Genomic DNA, 19,276 nt, shown 5'->3' on the forward strand with positions numbered 1-19,276 from the left:
GAGGGTAAATCTCTCTGTGAGTTGTGCTATTCGAGAGCCACGAAGGAAAGAGGAGCTGAGGACCAGCAAGTGGAAGCTCTGGTCAGAAAAGTGGTCCAAGAATCTCTTAACAAAGCAGATTTTGACCGGGCAGTAATTCCTCCTTCTGTTATAGCTCCAGTTGCTGAAGAAACTGAGCCCGAAGTTCCGGGCCCATCTCATTATAGTCTCTCTTTTAGTGGTTCCTCGGACAGCGAAGCAGAGATAATTAAACCTGGTGCAGGTTTTGACTTCTCCCTGGTTCCCCAGTTGGTCAGAGCGGTTAAAGACGCATTGAGATGGGAGGAACCAGTAGAGGCACCCTCTAAACAGAGGAAATACTTTAAGCACCTTAAGAAGGATCGCCCAAATTTCCCCTTCCTGGGTGAACTGGGTGAAATTATCTCGGATGAATGGGGTAAGGTTGATAGGAAAAACTCTTTAATTTCCAAGATTGCAAAGATGTATCCTTTCAAGAATGATGAAGTAAAACATCTTGAATCAGCCCCCCTTGTCGATGCAGCTCTCATGAGGCTGGTGAGACATGTTACGCTCCCTCTAGAGGATACCGTCTCTTTCAAGGATGGTCTGGAGAGGAAGATTGATACGGACTTAAAATGTATCTATATCACGGCGGGGATGGCTTGTAAACCGGCTCTGGCCCTCGCAGCTTTGTCGAAAGCTATGGAGTCTTGGACGGATGATGTGGGTGCAGCTTTAGGAAGTGTGTCTGAGGACTTATTCAAGAGCTCTCCAGTACATGAGCTGAAGCTGGCTTCGGTCTTCCTGGGAGAAGCTTCCATCGACATTATTCGTCTTGTGGCACGTGTCATGCTTTCATCAGTTACAGCAAAACGTGCCCTCTGGTTACGCCCATGGGTTGCAGACCCTGCCTCTAAACAGGCTTGGTGCAGGATTCCTTTCGAAGGCTCCTCACTCTTTGGAGATAAACTGGATTCTGCCATCTCCCGTGCTACTGGGGGCAAGTCAGGATTCTTACCCCAGGACCGTCGTATCCTTAACCAAAGAAGGACTCAACCTAGACAAGAGCCAGAACGCGCTAGAGATGCTCGTCGCTACAGACCTGGTCGGGAGTTTAGGAAAAACTGGAGGAGAGGCCAGCCTTCCGGCCAAAAATCCTCAAAGTCAGCCCCGTCAAGTGGACGGGAGACTTCCAAGTCCTTTTGATACGACGCCTGTCCAGGCAGTGCAAGTAGGGGCTCGTTTACTCCGGTATCAGCACGTCTGGGCAGCCTCGATTCAAGATTACTGGACCGTAAAAACGGTCTTCTCAGGTCACACTTGGGTTTTCATCAATCCACCCATTCACCGGTTTGTGCCTATGGTCCTTCCGCACTCAGAAGAGAAAAGACAAATTCTTCTATCTTATACAGATTCACTGATTGCCCAGGGGGCCGCCATTCAAGTTCCATCAGAAGAAAGATTTCTTGGAATTTATTTCCCTCTTTTCATGGTCCTCAAAAAGAATGGCTCTTGGAGACCAGTGATCGACTTGACACATCTAAACTCCTTCATCAAGAAGGAAAAATTCAAGATGGAAACCCTGCTGACAATCCGACAAACAGTACAACCAGGAGATTGGCTGGTCTCCATAGACCTGAAAGACGCCAACTTTCATGTGCCGATCGCAAAAGATTTCCAGAGGTATCTCCGATTTGCAGTAGGCCAGAGGCATCTCCAATTCACATGTCTCCCATTCGGGCTCACAACATCGCCTCGAGTGTTTTCGAAGCTCTTATTGGCTGTGGTAGCTCTAATCCGGGTCAAAGGCATTCGGTTACACCATTATTTAGACGACCTACTCCTACTGTCTCAGGACAGGGAACAGATGTTGTCACATCGGGATCAAGTCATATCTACTCTGACAGAGTTCGGTTGGCTATTGAACAGAGAGAAAAGTCACCTAGTTCAGACACAAGCTCTAGTATTCCTCGGAGCCCTATTCAACACAGTGGAGAGCACCATCTCTCTGCCTCTGGAGAAAATTCCGGTAATTCGAGAGAGAATTCGCCTAGCATTGTCAGCAACTCTCCTCAGAGCCTCTCAGTGTCTCAAAATAATCGGCACTATGGTAGCAACAGCCCCCATGGTGAGGTGGGCGCAATGGAAAATGCGGCCATTTCAGAAGGGGTTTCTCCAGCAATGGGATCCAGGGTCTCGAGACCATCTGGTGCGGGTAACCACCTCCATGCGGGAGGGCCTCCCCTGGTGGCTGCAACGGAAAAACCTCCTCGATTGTCATTCCATAGCACCTGTCTCCTGGGTTACGGTGACAACGGATGCGAGCAACAGAGGTTGGGGCGCTCTCTGTCTGACGGAGATAGCCCAAGGCAGGTGGGACTTCCCATCCCAAGGGATAGTCTCAAATGTCCTGGAGCTCCGAGCTGCCTTCCGTGCCCTTCAAGCTTTTCTCCATCTGATATCAGGAGCCTCAGTCCTCCTGAGACTGGACAACACGACCGCAGTGTCATACATCAAGAGACAGGGGGGCACCCGCAGTCTCTCCTTACTGAGGGAAGTAAGCCCGATCATGTCCTGGGCCCAGATGAACTTAACAAATCTATCCGCTGTTTATCTCCCGGGAATTCAAAATGTCCAAGCGGACTTCCTTTCAAGAGTCACCTTGGACAACAACGAGTGGTCCCTCCACACCGAAGTTTTCAATTGGCTCCTGTCTCTAGGGATGATGCCGGAAGTAGATCTGTTCGCATCCCCATGCAATTTCAAGCTGGGAAAATATTACACGAGGTGTCGTTGTCCCCAAGCCTTCGGAGTGGATGCCCTGACGGACCAGTGAAAATTCCACAGGGCTTATGCCTTTCCCCCAGTTCCAGTCATCTCCTGCTGCAGGGAGCGTCTCTTCACCCTTGCCCATCCCAGCTCCATCTGATGGCTTGGTGGTTGAGAGGAGAAGGTTGGAAGCACTAGGTTGTTCAAGTACAGCTATTGCTACATTGTTGAATGCCAGAAGAGCGGGCACCAACAGAGTTTATCAGAGGATTTGGGCGAAGTTTGCGGACTATGTGATTTCCACCAATGGTTCCTGTAGTAATCCAAGGATTCAGGACATTCTTGGTTTTCTACAAACTGTCCTGGATCTATCCCTATCGGTGAGTTCCTTGCGGGTCCAGGTTTCGGCAATCTCAGCCTTCACAGGCGTATCATGGGCCAGACACCACCTTACTAGGCAGTTCTTCAAGGGAGCAATAAGGCTTAGGCCTCAGAAAAGACCAAGATTCTCTAAATGGGATCTTCCTCTCGTCTTGGATTTCTTCTCAGAAAAGGAGATACGGCATATGGATCAATCATCAATTAGGGAGCTTTCTCTCAAAGTGGTCTTTCTAGTGGCCATAACATCGGCCAAGAGGGTTTCCAAGATTGGTTCCCTAGGATGCAAAGAACCTTTTCTTACCTTCTTCCCAGATCGAGTTGTCTTGATCCCCATGTTAGGATCGAATCCAAAAGTAACAACCATCTTCCATGAAAATCAGGAGATTGTCCTCCCTACTTTCAGATCTACTGAGGACTCTAATGTTCACCCTCTAGATGTTGGGTAGATTCTAAAGCAATACCTAGAAGCCACAGCTTCTTTTCGCCAGTCTGATCATCTGTTTGTTCTGTTTCACGGCAAGAACAAGGGTTCACGGGCTTCCTCTAGAACCATCGCAGCATGGATCGTTCAGGCTATTCAATGGGCTTACAGGTCTAAGGGTTTGGCTCCTCCGGAGGCGGTAACCGCTCATTCTACCAGGAGCGTCTCTACATCGTGGGCAGCATTCCGGCATGTGTCTCCGGATGTAATCTGTAAAGCGGTCTCATGGTCATCAATTAACACTTTTATGACACACTATTGTGTAGAACCGGCTTCTTTGTCTACGGTTAACTTTGGTTTGCACGTATTATCTGTTGATGGTGCCAATTAAACCTTTTTTTCTTTATCCAGCAATTACCCACCCGGGTGTGTATGGCTAGTTATTTCCCATACGTAGGCTGCCATGGAGTCTGTCAGGAAAATGGAAAATTTATATCAAATACTTACCGTAATTTTCCTTTCCTGATGGACTCCATGGCAGCAGGAGTTCCCTCCCATTTGCTGGAGTAGGCTAAGTTACGGAACACAGTCTCTGACTAGAAGCAAAGATTTATGGGAGTGGGGTCCTATGAGGTATGAGAGGCGGGATTAACCCATACGTAGGCTGCCATGGAGTCCATCAGGAAAGGAAAATTATGGTAAGTATTTGATATAAATTTTCTGTTTTTTCTTGCAGAAAAGGAAGTATTATTGTGGATCACGAGGTTATCATTCCATCTAAAGTCGAAACTACTCAACAAGTTAAAGAATTCTATGACAAAGTTCTGAATGCTATGCTATATCAAATAAATTGCACCAATAATCCATTGACGGATAATAGTAAGTATGCTCAAAATATGTTTACTAAATCCTGTATCTGGATTTTTTCTTAAAGAGACACTACACATAAAAAAAAAAAAAAAAGCATTCTCTACTTTTAGAAAACAAAAAGTCATGGAGTCCCACTCAAAATCCATACCAGACTCTAATTTATGCATGCAGACTGGCTGGCCAGGAAAGGGGTACAGCAAGTGTTGTGGGGACAAGGAGGACTGGCAAAGCCTTCCCCTGAAACCTCCCTTGTAAATGAAAATGACAGCCCTGGGGACCTGGATAACATCACTGACTAAATATTGTCATGGTCACATTTGGCATCTTTCGGGGAGGGGGGGGAGCGGGTACCTGCTTTTTACAGGTGCCATGTCCCCACTTCCGGAAGACCGTGGCTATTATGTCAGCAGCTTGGCCCCCTCCTCCTCCGTCCCCTTCTGCCGGGCCAGTGCGAGAGTGCAGTGCGCTTCACGCATACGCAGTAGGGATCTGGCCGTGAAGTCAAAAGGCTACACTGCTGGGTTCCCTTAATCGCAATGGCGGCGGCAGTACCCGACAAGCCGATGTAAACATCGGCTGCGGAGCCAACATCGCTGGACTCCAGGACAGGTAAGTGTCCTAATGTTAAAAGTCAGCAGCTACAGTATGTGTAGCTGCTGACTTTTAATTTTTAAAGGGGCGGGCAGAACTTCACTTTAAGGACAGTAATAATATTGCTTCTAAATGGCAGACTTCTGACTGCATCAGCTGGAAGTCCAGACTAGCGAACAGGCCAAATCTAGCTAGTTTGTTTGCCCAATTGCAAAACAGTGGAAAGGTTGGGTTATATCGAACTGATGGTAAACTCTAATTCAAAGGTCATCCCTAAGCGAAATGGATAAAATGTAAATACAGGTCAGGAACTTCAGTTAATATGTCAATCAAACACCAGAAAATTATCTCAGTGGTTAGGACCTTGGCATGACTGCTGGTGTCAAATTGGCTAGTTTAAGTATTTTTGTAACTGTTGATCTTCTGAGATTTTTACACACAACAGTCTGAGGAGTCTTTTTAGAATGGTGCAAAAAAGAACACCACCATCCCTAAATGTTGAGTTGGACACCACTCTCCCTAAATGATGAGTTGGACAACACCCTCCCTAAATGTTGAGTTGGAAATTACCCTCCCTAGATGTTGAGTTGGACATTACTCTCCCTAGATGTTGAGTTGGACACCACTCTCCCTAAATGTTGAGTTGGACATTACCCTCCCTATATATTGAGTTGGACATTACTCTCTCTAGATGTTGAGTTGGACACCATCCTCCCTAAATGTTGAGTTGGACACCACTCTCCCTAAATGATGAGTTGGACAACACCCTCCCTAAATGTTGAGTTGGAAATTACCCTCCCTAGATGTTGAGTTGGACATTACCCTCCCTAGATGTTGAGTTGGACACCACCCTCCCTGAATGTTGAGTTGGACACCACCCTCCCTAACTGTTGAGTTGGACACCACCTTTCCTAAATGTTGAGTTGAACACCACCATCCCTAAATGTTGAGTTGGACATTACCCTACCTAGATGTTGAGTTGGACACCACCCTCCCTAAATGTTGAGTTGGACACACCCTCCCTAAATGTTGAATTGGACACCACACTTCCTAAATGTTGAGTTGGACACCAGTTTCCCTAAATGTAGAGTTGGACACCACCCTCCCTAAATATTGAGTTAGACACCCCCCCCCAAATGTTGATTTGGACTTCACCCTCCCTAAATGTTAAGTTGGACATCACCCCACCTAGATGTTAAGTTGGACACCATCCTCTTTAAATGTTGAGTTGGACACCACCCTCTAAATGTTGAGCTGGACACCACCTTTACTAAATGTTGAGTTGGACATCACCCTCCCTAGATGTTGAGTTGGACACCACCCTCCCTAAAGGTTAAATTTGACACCACTCTCCCTAAATGTGCAGTTGGACACCTCCAGACAATGCTTTTGGCTTCCCAACACAGTAAAGGATCAGTAATAGGGATGAAGAGTCATTGAAGCGATCAAGTTTGCAAATAACATAAGCTATTTGTATCTTTGAAACTACTGGAAACACTGGAAGGGTTAGAACCTCTGTCAGTTTTTCATTGCTGTCTGTGCCCCCCACCTCTAAGATCTACCATCCTTATTTTTTTTGGTGACCACTGTCAATGGAACAGAAGGTGAGCGGGAATCCAAAGTTTTGCTGTTGTCTCAGAAACAGGAGATTAGGGAACATCTCCAATTGGGGATACTTGTTCCAGGGCCAACTGTCCAATAGAGGATCCCCCTCACTTATTTATACCTTACTTCCTATAGTTTCTCTGGCACATTGTCAGCAAAAGAGAAAACTGACAATAGTTTTAATTAATCCTTCCCCTAGCCAAAATAAACAAAAAAACAACTTTTGGCTTTAGATATACCTTAAAGAGTAACTTAAGAAAAAACACACCCTTCTGGGTGATCAATGTGCATTAACCACTTGCTGCCCAGCCGGCATATTATACGGTGGCAGGTTGGCACATTCCCGTGAATCGCTGTACCTGTACATCAGCTCCTTTAAGAGCCATAGCAGGCATGCGCACGCCTGCTGCACAGCGGGGGACCCGTGGCGCGTGGCCACCGGCTGCGATGTCTGCTGGCCACCGATGATCATGGGAAAGAGAGCCATAATGCTTATCTGTCAATGTAAACAGACAGATCCCCATTCTGACAGGAGAGGAGAGACAGATTTGCTGTTCCTAGTGATTAAGAACAGCAATCTCTCTCCTCCTCCAGTCAGTCCCACCCCCCCACAGTTAGAAACACCTCCCGGGGAACACATTTAACCCCTTGATCGCCCCCTATGTTAACCTTTTCCCTGCCAGTGACATTTACACAGTAATCCATGCATTTTTATAGCACTGATCACTGTATAAATTTCAATGGTCCCAAAAATGTGTCAAAAGTGCCCGAACTATCCGCTGCAATGTCACAGTCCAGCTAAAAATTGCAGATCACCGCCATTACTAGTAAAAAATAAATAAAAATGCCATAAATCTATCCCCTATTTTGTGGACGCTATAACTTTTGCGCAAACCAATCAATATACGCTTATTGCAATTTTTTAACCAAAAAATATGTAGAAGAATACATATTGGCCTAAACTGATGAAGAAATTTGTTTTTTTTTTTTAATTGGGGGATATTTATTATAGCAAAAGTAAAAAATATTGCTTTTTTTTCAAAATTGTCGCTCTTTTTTATTTATAGTGCAAAAAATAAAAACCACAGAGGAGATCAAGTACCACCAAAAGAAAGCTGTATTTGTGGGAAAAAAAGGACATCAATTTTGTTTGGGCACAACATCGCATGACCGTGCAATTATTAGTTAAATCGACGCAGTGTACCGCAAAAAATGGTCTGGTCATTAACCACTTCTGGACCGGACACCGTTATTATTCGGTTCCTCTCCCCTGCTTGGCATGGAGCTGAGTGAGGGGAAGATGCGTTGTCAAAACGTCACTTCTGCCCATAGCTCTTAAAGGGACATTTTTTTTTAAATTTTTATTTATAACGACATTTTATTTTTATTTTTTTATTGCATTTTAGTGTAAATATGAGATCTGAGGTCTTTTTGACCCCAGATCTCATATTTAAGAGGTCCTGTCATGCTTTTTTTCTATTACAAGGGATGTTTACATTCCTTGTAATAGGAATAAAAGTGACACATTTTTTTGTTAAAATAACAGTGTAAAAATAAAAATGAAAAAGTAAAATAAATAAGTAAAAAAAATTTTTTTTTAACGTGCCCCGTCCTGCCGAGCTCACGTGTAGAAGCGAACGCATACGTGAGTAGTGCTCGCATATGAAAACGGTGTTCAAACCACACATGTGAGGTATCACCGCGATCGTTAGAGCGAGAGCAATAATTCTAGATCTCCTCTGTAACTCAAAACATGCAACCTGTAGAATTTTTTAAATGTCGTCTATGGAGATTTTTAAGGATAAAAGTGGGCCACCATTACACGAGCGGGCGCAATTTTGAAGTGTGACATGTTGGGTATCAATTTACTCGGCGTAACATCATCTTTCACAATCTAAAAAAAAAAAATTGGGCTAACTTTACAGTTGTCTTATTTTTTAATTCACAAAAGTGTATTTTCTCCAAAAAAAAGTGCGCTTGTAAGACCACTGCGCAAATACGGTGTAACAAAAAGTATTGTAACAACCGCCATTTTATTCTCTAGGGTGTTAGCATATATATATATATATATATATATATATATATATATATATATATATATATATATATATATATATATATATATATATATATATAATGTTTGGGGGTTCTAAGTAATTTTCTAGCAAAAAAAAACAGATTTTAACTTGTAAACAACAAGTTTGAAAAATAGGCCCGGTCCTTAAGTGGTTAAGGGGCAAATCCTTCCGGGGCTGAAGTGGTTAAAGGGATTTTGACAAACTTTTAGGCAGCGTCCTACCTTTTGTTGCTCTGAAGAATCAGCTGTTTGTTTCATCATGTCCTTTAAATATTAATTCTGGGAGGGTCTGGTTCATTATAATCACCTTGTTCACCTGGTGGTAAATACCAAAATTCCTATTGCAGGGACTGACTTGTATCTTAGTGCAGACTTCTGGGGAAATCAGTGAGCCAATCACACAAGCAGCAAATTACATTTCTGGGGCCGTTTTGTACACCAACAGCGTATAGAACAACTCCAGGTTGCCATATTGCATTGATTTTTTACAGTATATTACAGCTCTGCAGAATAAAAAGAAAGGTAATTTTTTACAGCATTAGATTACAATAAGGCTATTTTTTTTGCCACAAAATCAGAGTAAGGCTTTAAATTATACAGATGACCCATAGTGTACTTAAAATAAGTAACATTATGCATGATTTTTTTTTTTCGAAGGAAACCTGTAATAAGAAAAACGGTGGCTGCTACTAGTAACTTGTTTCTGAAAATATTAGCGTTCTCTGGCTGTTTTTCTTTAGAAAGCCGTAGTGCAGAGTGTTGGTTTCTATGTACTATGTATCTATGTACTAAGACATTCTTGGAAGACCTAATAAAACGGATCTGCTCTTTAATTAACCATTTTTTAAATACTATAACACTGTAACTATTTCATTTTACAGATACACTCTGCTTCAATCTAACAAGTGTTGAGTCCAGGACAGGAGTTGATGAAACAGGTATTCTCTCTCTCTTTCATATTTATAGACAAACTGGTAAACCAGGTAAAGGTATAATTTAAGTAATAACATTTAAAGGATGAGTCCATTCTAAAGTATTATTCCGTAGTATGAGGAGCCTGTAGACTGAGTCAGCCCCTGGCTTCCTATATATCTTGGATACTCCAACAGTGAGATCTTCCTGTTACAATTTCCAACTCTATTCCCATCCACTTGGGAGTATTGAGTGTTCCTAAAGACTTTTCTGGGTTCCAGCTCCTCTCATTACATTCTCCATAAGAGAAAATAACTAACAATGTCAACAGGCAGACTGGGAACCACCAAAGCTGGTGTGCAGGGATCTCAGGAACAGAGTCCCTGAGAGACAGAAGAACAAAGCAGTGGTTTAACCCTTTGACTGACAATGCTTTATATCAAGTATCCTGTTTTCATGATAGTGTCATAAAAAGAAAAAAAAAGCTTTGCCCAGTATTCTCTTTCTTGGTCTTTTTTTTTTTTTTTTTTTATTATTTTTATTGCAGGTTTTGAAGTTAACAGTACATAACAGAGCCTATTGGGCATACCCAGGCTCAATTGCATAGCAAAAAAAAACCAAACAGAAACAAAAGCACAATAAAATCACAATATAAACAACCTAGATAAAATCAAGGCACTCTAAACTATTGAAAAATTGGTACGCTCTAACCGCCCGCACAGGTTGAAATATTAGTATTCTTATTAGCCACTCTCCCTCTCAAACATCCTACAGAGCTAAACTCTGGAATTTATGAAAATACGCACTCTCCCATATCTTATGTGTCAGGAAAGACTCCCTTTAATAAAGCATAAATGTAGAGTTGTACTACAATATATACCGTTAATTACCTATCCAAGTGTTAAATAGTCATTCGAAGAATCAGCATTAGTATGAGCGTATTCCACCCAAATGTTCCACATTTTATGACATTTCTTAACAAAACCTCTAGACAGATAAGTGGTTTTGTATAATGGCAGGGCTGAATTGACCAGACGTTTCCATAAGTTAATTGATGGTGCGGAGGAGGATTTCCATCGCATGATGCAGGCCTTGCATGCATAATAAAGTAGTACCCCCAAAAGAGTTCTAACTGCTCAGCTAGGGGCCAGAGGATGTACAAGCCCTAGCAAACATATTTCTAAATAATAGTAAAGGTCTTGCGAGCTACCAAATCAAAGATCCTCTATCTTATAATAGTATGATGACAGCTGCTAGCACTAATCACGTCCCATACTAACGTGCGAGAATCACAGATAAATAAATCATGTGCTGTGCTATCCCCTTAATGATCTGCTAAACCTGCAGCAAAAAACTAAAAAACAAAATTGTTAACTAAAGTAATGTGCCTATAAATTCCAGGAATAAAAAATATATATATATATATATATATATATAAGCGACTGTTGTCGTCATACAGCTTACAACATCATATAGCGTGAATATACATTTTGTAAAATATAAATATTGATACAAAAGTGATCCATAAAGTGCTCAGGTGCATATAGGTCTGTGATACTCTGACCATCCAGGGTCAGTTTTCAGCGTCCTTAATCTAAAGATAATAAACTTGATAGGTGACTGTGAATATAGCGATCTTCAGCAGTGATTACACTCAGGTGCTTCCCACCCCAAGGTAATGGCCGCTCACCTCAGAGCGTGTGACCTCGTCCAGGTCAGGTTGCACAGTCCAAATACTGCTCAAAGATGTGGCATCCTCATATATAAATATCAAAAAGAGACTTCCATAGTGTAATAACGCTTTAAAGGATTTTATTTAATGCAAACAAAGCCCTATTATAGGGTACTCACATGGGTCTGGTGCGTTAGTGCACCGCTCTATAGCATGCCTTAATAGCACCAAGCCGTGGATGAGATTGTGTTCTCCTACTCCATATGAAAGACCAGCTGCCTCCTGTGCCATCCAGTCCCCTCCCCTACACTTGTCGATACAAGGGAAATATTGTATCTTCATCAGGGTGATGCATATTAGAAACATATTTCTGCCCTCAATGGAATCTGAACCATAGTGACTGTCCGAATGAATGTGGTAACCTCGTTTCAAAAGGTCTCAACCAGGGAACAGCTCCAAAAAATATGTATAAAGTCTGCCACAGGCGTGGCACACCTCCAGCAGGAATCTGAAATAGATGGGTATAATTTGTGTAGGTGCATGGGTGTAAAATACACTCTATGCGTAATTTTGAACTTGACCAGTCTGTCCCTGGCCAAGACCAGTTGCAAAAAGGAGCACTCCCATAGGTCTTCCCACTCTTCTGTGTTTATTTCAGTGAAGTCCCCCACCCATTTAGCTTTTAGAGCTTCTAGTCCCATGTGCACGTTGGGCATTAATGTTTTATAAATGCTGGACAAGGGCTTGGACATAGATTCGTCCCTTAGCAAATCTTCCAGAGTCGATGTATATAGGGCTACTTGGGAATGCTCAAATTGAGTATTGAAGGCATGCCTAAGTTGCAGAAACCGAAACAAATGTGAGTTAGGGAGGTTGTATTTTTGTTTTAGCTCATCAAAGGTTTGTAGTTGGCCCCCCAGAACAAATTTGGTTCACATATTTAATACCTTTGAGTGCTCACAGACTGGAATCAGGTATTGACATAAACTCCGACAGCTTCAGATTAAACCAAAGGGGATTATGTAGTGAAATATGTCCAGGGGGTACAGGGCACAGAGAAGTAGCTACAAGCCATGTATTTACAACAGCCTTCATAGCCATTGTCAAAGATGCACAGGGCCCACGATAAATCAGGTTCCGCAACGCCTCGTAAGAACCTAGGCAGGCTGCCTCCAGCATCACAGCTGAATTAGACTCATCGGAAATCAACCAATTATGTGCGTGCGACAAGATACCAGCCAGGAAATATTTATGGAGGTCAGGACAAGCCAGACCTCCCTCCCCCCAGGGTCTTTGAAATACCGTCAACTTAAATCTAGGCTGACCCTGGCCTCACAGAAAGGAGGTCAAAGTGGTATTAATGAGGTGAAACACTCTTTTGGGTATCCATACCGGGGAATGTCTGAGAACATACAGAAATACAGGCAAAAGTTTTATCTTAAATAAATTGATTCGCCCGAACAGGGATAAGTGGGGGGATGAGCCCACGCCCTTAGTCTATTCTTCATAGTTTGTATCATTGGGGCTAGATTTAATGTATACTGTAGTAATCGGAAGAGAATGATGAAATGTAAATACTAAGGTATTTCATTTTGTTGGTCCATCCTAAAGGGAGTTTGGGATCAGCTAGAGACTTAGCTGCATCGTCAATTGGTAATATTTGAGATTTGTCCCAATTAACCTTGAGGATGGAGCATTCAGTGAAACTAGAGAGAATATGCAGGGTCTCACAAAGAGAAGGGCCAGGGTTGTTTAAAAATACAGTAGAATAAGATTGTCTGCATACATGGCCAATTTTTCATGAATGGTACCAACTTGGATGCCCCTAACCAGGGTGGCCTGTCTGTGGGCCGAGGCAAGCGGCTTCATCACCAAGATAAAAAGAGCCGGCGATAACGGGCAGCCTTGCCTCGTATCTCTCCCTACTGTAAAGGGGGGTGAGAGAACACCGCCCAACCTAATCTGGGCTGTCAGATATTTATATAAAATTTACATCCGCCCACGGAACCCAACCCCGTAACCCATGGCTTCTAAAACTGAGGACAAGTAAGGCCAGGCCACTGAGTCAAATGCCTTCTCTTTGTCCAACGCTACCAGGAACCTAATGGAGGAATCGGACTGAGGCAGCTGTAAATGTGTAAAAACTCTGCGTAGGTTATTATCTGTCACTTTCCCTGGTATGAAACCAGTTTGATCGCTATTAACCAGAGACAGGAGGATCCTTTGCAACCTAGTTGCTAAGAGCTTGGTCAAAAATTTGAGATCATAATTTAGCAAAGAAATCGGCCTATAAGAGGCTCATTTAGATTTATCTTTGCCAGGTTTAGGAATAAGGACAATATGTGCCTGGTACATAGAGGAGGGGGCAAGGACATTTGTTTTTTGCAATCAGCATAGAGCTTCAAAAGTTTAGGTGCGAGTAGGGCTGCATACATGTGGTACTAGTCACCAGGTAGGCCATCCGGACCAGGTGTTATGCCACTGGGAAAAGAGCGAATTGCTGCTTCTATTTCTTCAGCAGTAAAATCTCTATCCAAGTACTCAAGATCTTCCTGCGAGAGAGTGGGTAAGCGTAAGGATTGCAGATATGCTTTAAGCTGCTCACTAGGCCAACCAGGGCTCGCTTTATAAAGGTTTTCGTAAAAGGACCTAAACTCATGTAGACAACCAGAGACAACCCTGCCATCCGAGCAACAAAATTTTGACACCAGTGTTTGCATCTTAGAGTCAGGCGCTAGATTTGCTAGGAGTTTACTATTTTTGGCTCCAAACTCGAAGATCCTTCCAGCCAAAGAACCAAGTTCCAAATGCGTAGCGGAGGCAAGATGTAGAGACAAACCTCTTCTCGCATCAGCCAGCTGATGCTCTGGAGTTGGAGAGTCAGAAAAATTTTCTGCTGCCTTGGATTCACCAGCTTCAAGTTGTTGGACTTTAGAGGACATCTCAGAGCAGACCGCTTTAATAGCAGAGATGTACTCCTCCCTGGCGGTGGCCTTAAAGGCTTCCCATACCACAGGAGGTGAGGTGGAGCCTTCATTTAATTCCCAGTATTGTTTCAATTTGGGAAAGACCATCTCCTCAACCTAAGGGTCTTGAAACCACTTAGTTACCAAACGCCAGTACCTCTGACCCCTGTTCTCCATCAACGCCAAGGTGACCTCCAGAGGGGCATGATCCGAGAGACCCGCAGGCAAATACGAGACCCCCCACACCGCCGCTAGAGCACAGGCATTGCCAAAAACCAGATCAATCCTAGATCCCGACTTATGAGTGGTAGAGTGGAAGGAGGAGGTCCTAGTGGTCTGATTCTTCCACCTCCAAATTTCAGTATAATTAAAGGCTTGTGCCCACTGAAGTAAATCAGGAGTGTATACTCTATTAGGATTAGGCGAGTCCAGAGATGGATCAAGGGTGGAGTTAAAATCCTCAGCTATATAAAGCCTGGAGAATTGTAGTGTGGCTAACTTTTCATATACAGTGTACAAGACCCACTGGTTGAAAGGAGGGAGACATATACGTTAACCATAGCATACACAGTCATTCTAATTTCCAACAACAGTATAATATAACGACCTTCTGGGTCAGTCACCAGGTGTAGAACCTTGTATGGAAGGGATTTATTTAGTAGTATAGACACTCCCCTTGCATAGCTAGAATAGGTTGCAAGGAATGACTGTTCAATCCAGGGCCTATGAAGAGCAAGGATCTTGTTCCCAAGGAGATGCATCTCCTGTAGGAACAAGATATGGGGCTTATGGTGGTTCAGGTACTTAAACATCAAAGCTCTCTTAATTTTGTCTTTTAAGCCCCTGACATTCCAAGATACAAGTTTCAGTTCCATACCATGTAGACAGATAATACACATAAGGGAGGCTTCCGCCTATTTGGATACTGCAAGAGGGTGTAGAAAAGAGCCACTCTAGAGATGAGCTCAAGCAACATATTATCCCAAAAGAGCCAGTTGGCCGGTGAGTATAGAGCGTACATTACATTGACTTACCACCCTATAACCAGCAGTGGGTTAAACACCCTACTAACCGGAAACCCCAACAACAGTTCCAGTCAGTCTAATACTCTGAACTCTAACAAGATCTTCTTTTTGAAGTTACTCCAGGTATATGGAGAGTAGCAGTTCAACAACTTCAGTTTTTCTCTAAGAAGATAAACCTTGAGGGGGTAAGTGTGAAACAAGCTCAAATTTGCAGGTAGCTCCGGTACGTGCAGAAAAAATAATAGGATAAGACAAATTCAGGATATGGAGGATCCATACACCTGTTGATTCCAAGTAGGGATGAGCTTCGAGTTCGAGTCGAACTCATGTTCGACTCGAACATTGGCTGTTCGCAAGTTCGCCGAACAGCGAACAATTTGGGGTGTTCGCGACAAATTCGAATGCCGCGGAACACCCTTTAAAAGTCTATGGGAGAAATCAAAAGTGCTAATTTTAAAGGCTTATATGCAAGTTATTGTCATAAAAAGTGTTTGGGGACCTGGGTCCTGCCCCAGGGGACATGGATCAGTGCAAAAAAAGTTTTAAAAACGGCCGTTTTTTTCAGGAGTAGTGATTTTAATAATGCTTAAAGTCAAACAATAAAAGTGTAATATCCCTTTAAATTTCGTAGCTGGGGGGTGTCTATAGTGTGCCTGTAAAGGGGCACATGTTTCCCGTGTTTAGAACAGTCTGACAGCAAAATGACATTTCGAAGGAAAAAAGCCATTTAAAACTACTCGCGGCTATTGCATTGCCGGTACGACAATACACATAGAAGTTCATTGATAAAAACAGCATGGGAATTCCCCACAGGGGAACCCCAAACCAAAATTAAAAAAAAAAAAATGACGTGGGGGTCCCCCTAAATTCCATACCAGGCCCTTCAGGTCTGGTATGGATATTAAGGGGAATCCCTGCCAAAATTTTTTTTAAAAATGATGTGGGGGTCCCCCTAAATTCCATACCAGACCCTTCAGGTCTGGTATGGATTTTAAGGGGAACCCCGCGCCAAAAAAAAAAAAAAGCATGCAACCTGGCAGGCCGCAGGAAAAGAGGGGGGAACGAGAGAGCGCCACCCCCTCCTGAACCATACCAGGCCACATGCCCTCAACATTGGGAGGGTGCTTTGGGGTAGCCCCCCAAAACACCTTGTCCCCATGTTGATGAGGACAAGGGCCTCATCCCCACAACCCTGGCCAGTGGTTGTGGGGGTCTGCGGGCGGGGGGCTTATCGGAATCTGGAAGCCCCCTTTAACAAGGGGACCCCCAGATCCCGGCCCCCCCCTGTGTGAAATGGTAAGGGCCATTTCTCTAAAAAACTGTCAAAAATGTTAAAAATGACAAGAGACAATTTTTGACAATACCTTTATTTAAATGCTTCTTCTTTCTTCTATCTTCCTTCATCTTCTTCTTCTTCTGGTTCTTCTGGCTCTTCTGGTTCTTCCTCCGGCATTCTCATCCAGCATCTCCTCCGCGGCGTCTTCTATCTTCTTCTCCTCGGGCCGCTCCACACCCATGGAATGGGGGGAGGCTCCCGCTCTTTTCTTCATTTTCTTCTTCATCTTCTTCTTTTCTTCTCTTCTTCTCTTCTTCATCTTCTTGATGAGAAGAAAAGAGAAGAAAAGAAGAAGATGAAGAAGAAGATGAAGAAGAGAAGAAGATGAAGAGAAGAGCAGGAGCCTCCCCCCATGCCATGGGTGCGGAGCGGCCCGAGGAGAAGAAGATAGAAGATGCCGCGGAGGAGATGCTGGATGAGAACGCCGGAGGAAGAACCAGAAGAGCCAGAAGAACCAGAAGAAGAAGAAGAAGAAAATGAAGGAAGATAGAAGAAAGAAGAAGAATTTAAATAAAGGAATTGTCAAAAACTGTCTCGTCATTTTTAACATTTTTGACAGTTTTTTAGTGAAATGGTAGGGGTACTTTTGTACCTCCTTACCATTTCACACAGGGGGGGCCGGGATCTGGGGGTCCCCTTGTTAAAGGGGGCTTCCAGATTCCGATAAACCCCCCGCCCGCAGACCCCCACAACCACCGGCCAGGGTTGTGGGGATGAGGCCCTTGTCCTCATCAACATGGGGACAAGGTGTTTTGGGGGGCTACCCCAATGCACCCTCCCAATGTTGAGGGCATGTGGCCTGGTATGGTTCAGGAGGGAGGGCGCTCTCTCGTCCCCCCCTCTTTTCCTGTGGCCTGCCAGGTTGCGTGCTCGGATAAGGGTCTGGTATGGATATTTGGGGGGACCCTACGCCGTTTTTTTTTTTTTTTTTGGCGCGGGGTTCCCCTTAAAATCCGTACCAGATCTGAAGGGTCTGGTATGGAATTTAGGGGGACCCCCATGTCATTTTTTTAAAATTTTGGTTCAGGGTTCCCCTGTGGGGAATTCCCATGCCGTTTTTATCAATGAACTTCTATGTGTATTGTCGGACCGGCAAAGCAATAGCCGCGAGTAGTTTTAAATGGCTTTTTTCCTTCGAAATGTCATTTTGCTGTCAGACTGTTCTAAACACAGGAAACATGCACCCCTTTACAGGCATACTATAGACTTCCCCCAGCTACGAAATTTAAAGGGATGTTACACTTCTATTGTTTGACTTTAAGCATTATTAAAATCACTGCTCCTGAAAAAACGGCCATTTTAAAACTTTTTTTTGAATTGATCCATGTCCCCTGGGGCAGGACCCAGGTCCCCAAACACTTTTTATGACAATAACTTGCATATAAGCCTTTAAAATTAGCACTTTTGATTATTCATGTTCGTGTCCCATAGACTTTAACGGTGTTCGCGTGTTCGAACAAACTTTTTTCCTGTTCGTATGTTCTGGTGCGAACCGAACAGGGGGGTGTTCGGCTCATCCCTAATTCCAAGACATAAGATTTCATTAGCGCAAGGCAGTCAGCCAGTTGTCAGCATCTGCAGGGGTATCAAAGAAACAAATCGTTCCTTCATGTTGGACACAGAGACGGCTGGGATAAAGCATGTTGTATTTAATATTTTTATCCCTGAGCCTTTTACGGACATCATTGAAGGGTTTCCTCTTCCTCTGCAAATCAGCTGAGAAATCAGGGAAAAAGAAGAACAGTGGTGTTGCCGTATTTGAGTGTGGGGTGTTTTCAGGCTTCAGAAAAGATCCTGTCCCTGTCTCTGTAGTTGAGAAAGCGGACCAAGAAAGGTCTGGGATTGGTCCCAGGGATGGCCCTGCCCGTGGGTACCCGGTGAGCTCTCGCAACCACGTAAGTGGGGGGGACATCCGCAGGATCTTACAGGCTTTTAAGGAACTCCTCCCCAAACTCCTCCGGGTGATCCCCCTCAGGGAGACCCAGGACTCTAACATTATTGTGCCTCTGCCGATTTTCAGCATCATCTGATATTGCAACAAGGGACTGTACTGTATGCTGAAACTCTGCTATGGAGGTGACATGAGTGACGGTAAGATCTTCTGTGGCGGACACTCTGGTCTCCATTTCGGTCAGCCCCCCCCTTAGTCTTTCCGTATAAGATTGCATTCTTCTGCAAGGTGATCTATGCGCACCAGAAGCGAGGTCTTGCTTTGTTCAATTGCAGTCAGGATCATGGCTGTGCTGTCTTGAGGCAGCGGGGCAGATTCCGCCATCCTCAAAACCTCCCTGGGATCCATTTCCAACTCAGCCAGCAAGGCCGGAGCCTCCCAACCAAGACGGCGTCAGACCACGTAGAAGAGGTCGGTGGCAGCTGAAGTGATGTGACAGATTTGTTAGATTTGGTAGTCTTTTAATTTGAAGACATCTGCAGGGGGTATGTACAGGGAGGAGACCGGAATGCAGGAGAGTAGACTGTACCCTGGTAGACTACCCCCAGGATGTGCAGGAACAGCCAAGATGCCAGCTGTCACAGGGCCTCGGGAGACTGTGGTCTGTGCTGACAGGCAGTTTCAGTCAAGCGGGCCCTTATACTCTTATAGTGGAATGACGAGATGGGCGAGGATTCTAGTCCTGTGTGCCGGAATGCGT

At 44.0% G+C, this 19,276-nt stretch overlaps 1 protein-coding gene across 2 annotated transcripts in view; it reads left to right on the top strand.

Annotated features, from left to right (window-relative positions):
* Positions 1-19,276, top strand: part of LOC141133461 (uncharacterized) — a 164,106-nt gene that overhangs the window by 8,232 nt on the left and 136,598 nt on the right. For both annotated transcript variants that reach the window (XM_073622848.1, XM_073622849.1), the window contains exons 2-3: positions 4,308-4,450; positions 9,596-9,652. In XM_073622848.1, the coding sequence (XP_073478949.1) occupies positions 4,308-4,450; positions 9,596-9,652 (200 nt within the window). The remainder of the gene's footprint in view (positions 1-4,307; positions 4,451-9,595; positions 9,653-19,276) is intronic.

Source organism: Aquarana catesbeiana, linkage group LG03 (genome assembly GCF_042186555.1).
Source record: "Aquarana catesbeiana isolate 2022-GZ linkage group LG03, ASM4218655v1, whole genome shotgun sequence".
NCBI classification, from domain to species: Eukaryota; Metazoa; Chordata; class Amphibia; order Anura; family Ranidae; genus Aquarana; species Aquarana catesbeiana.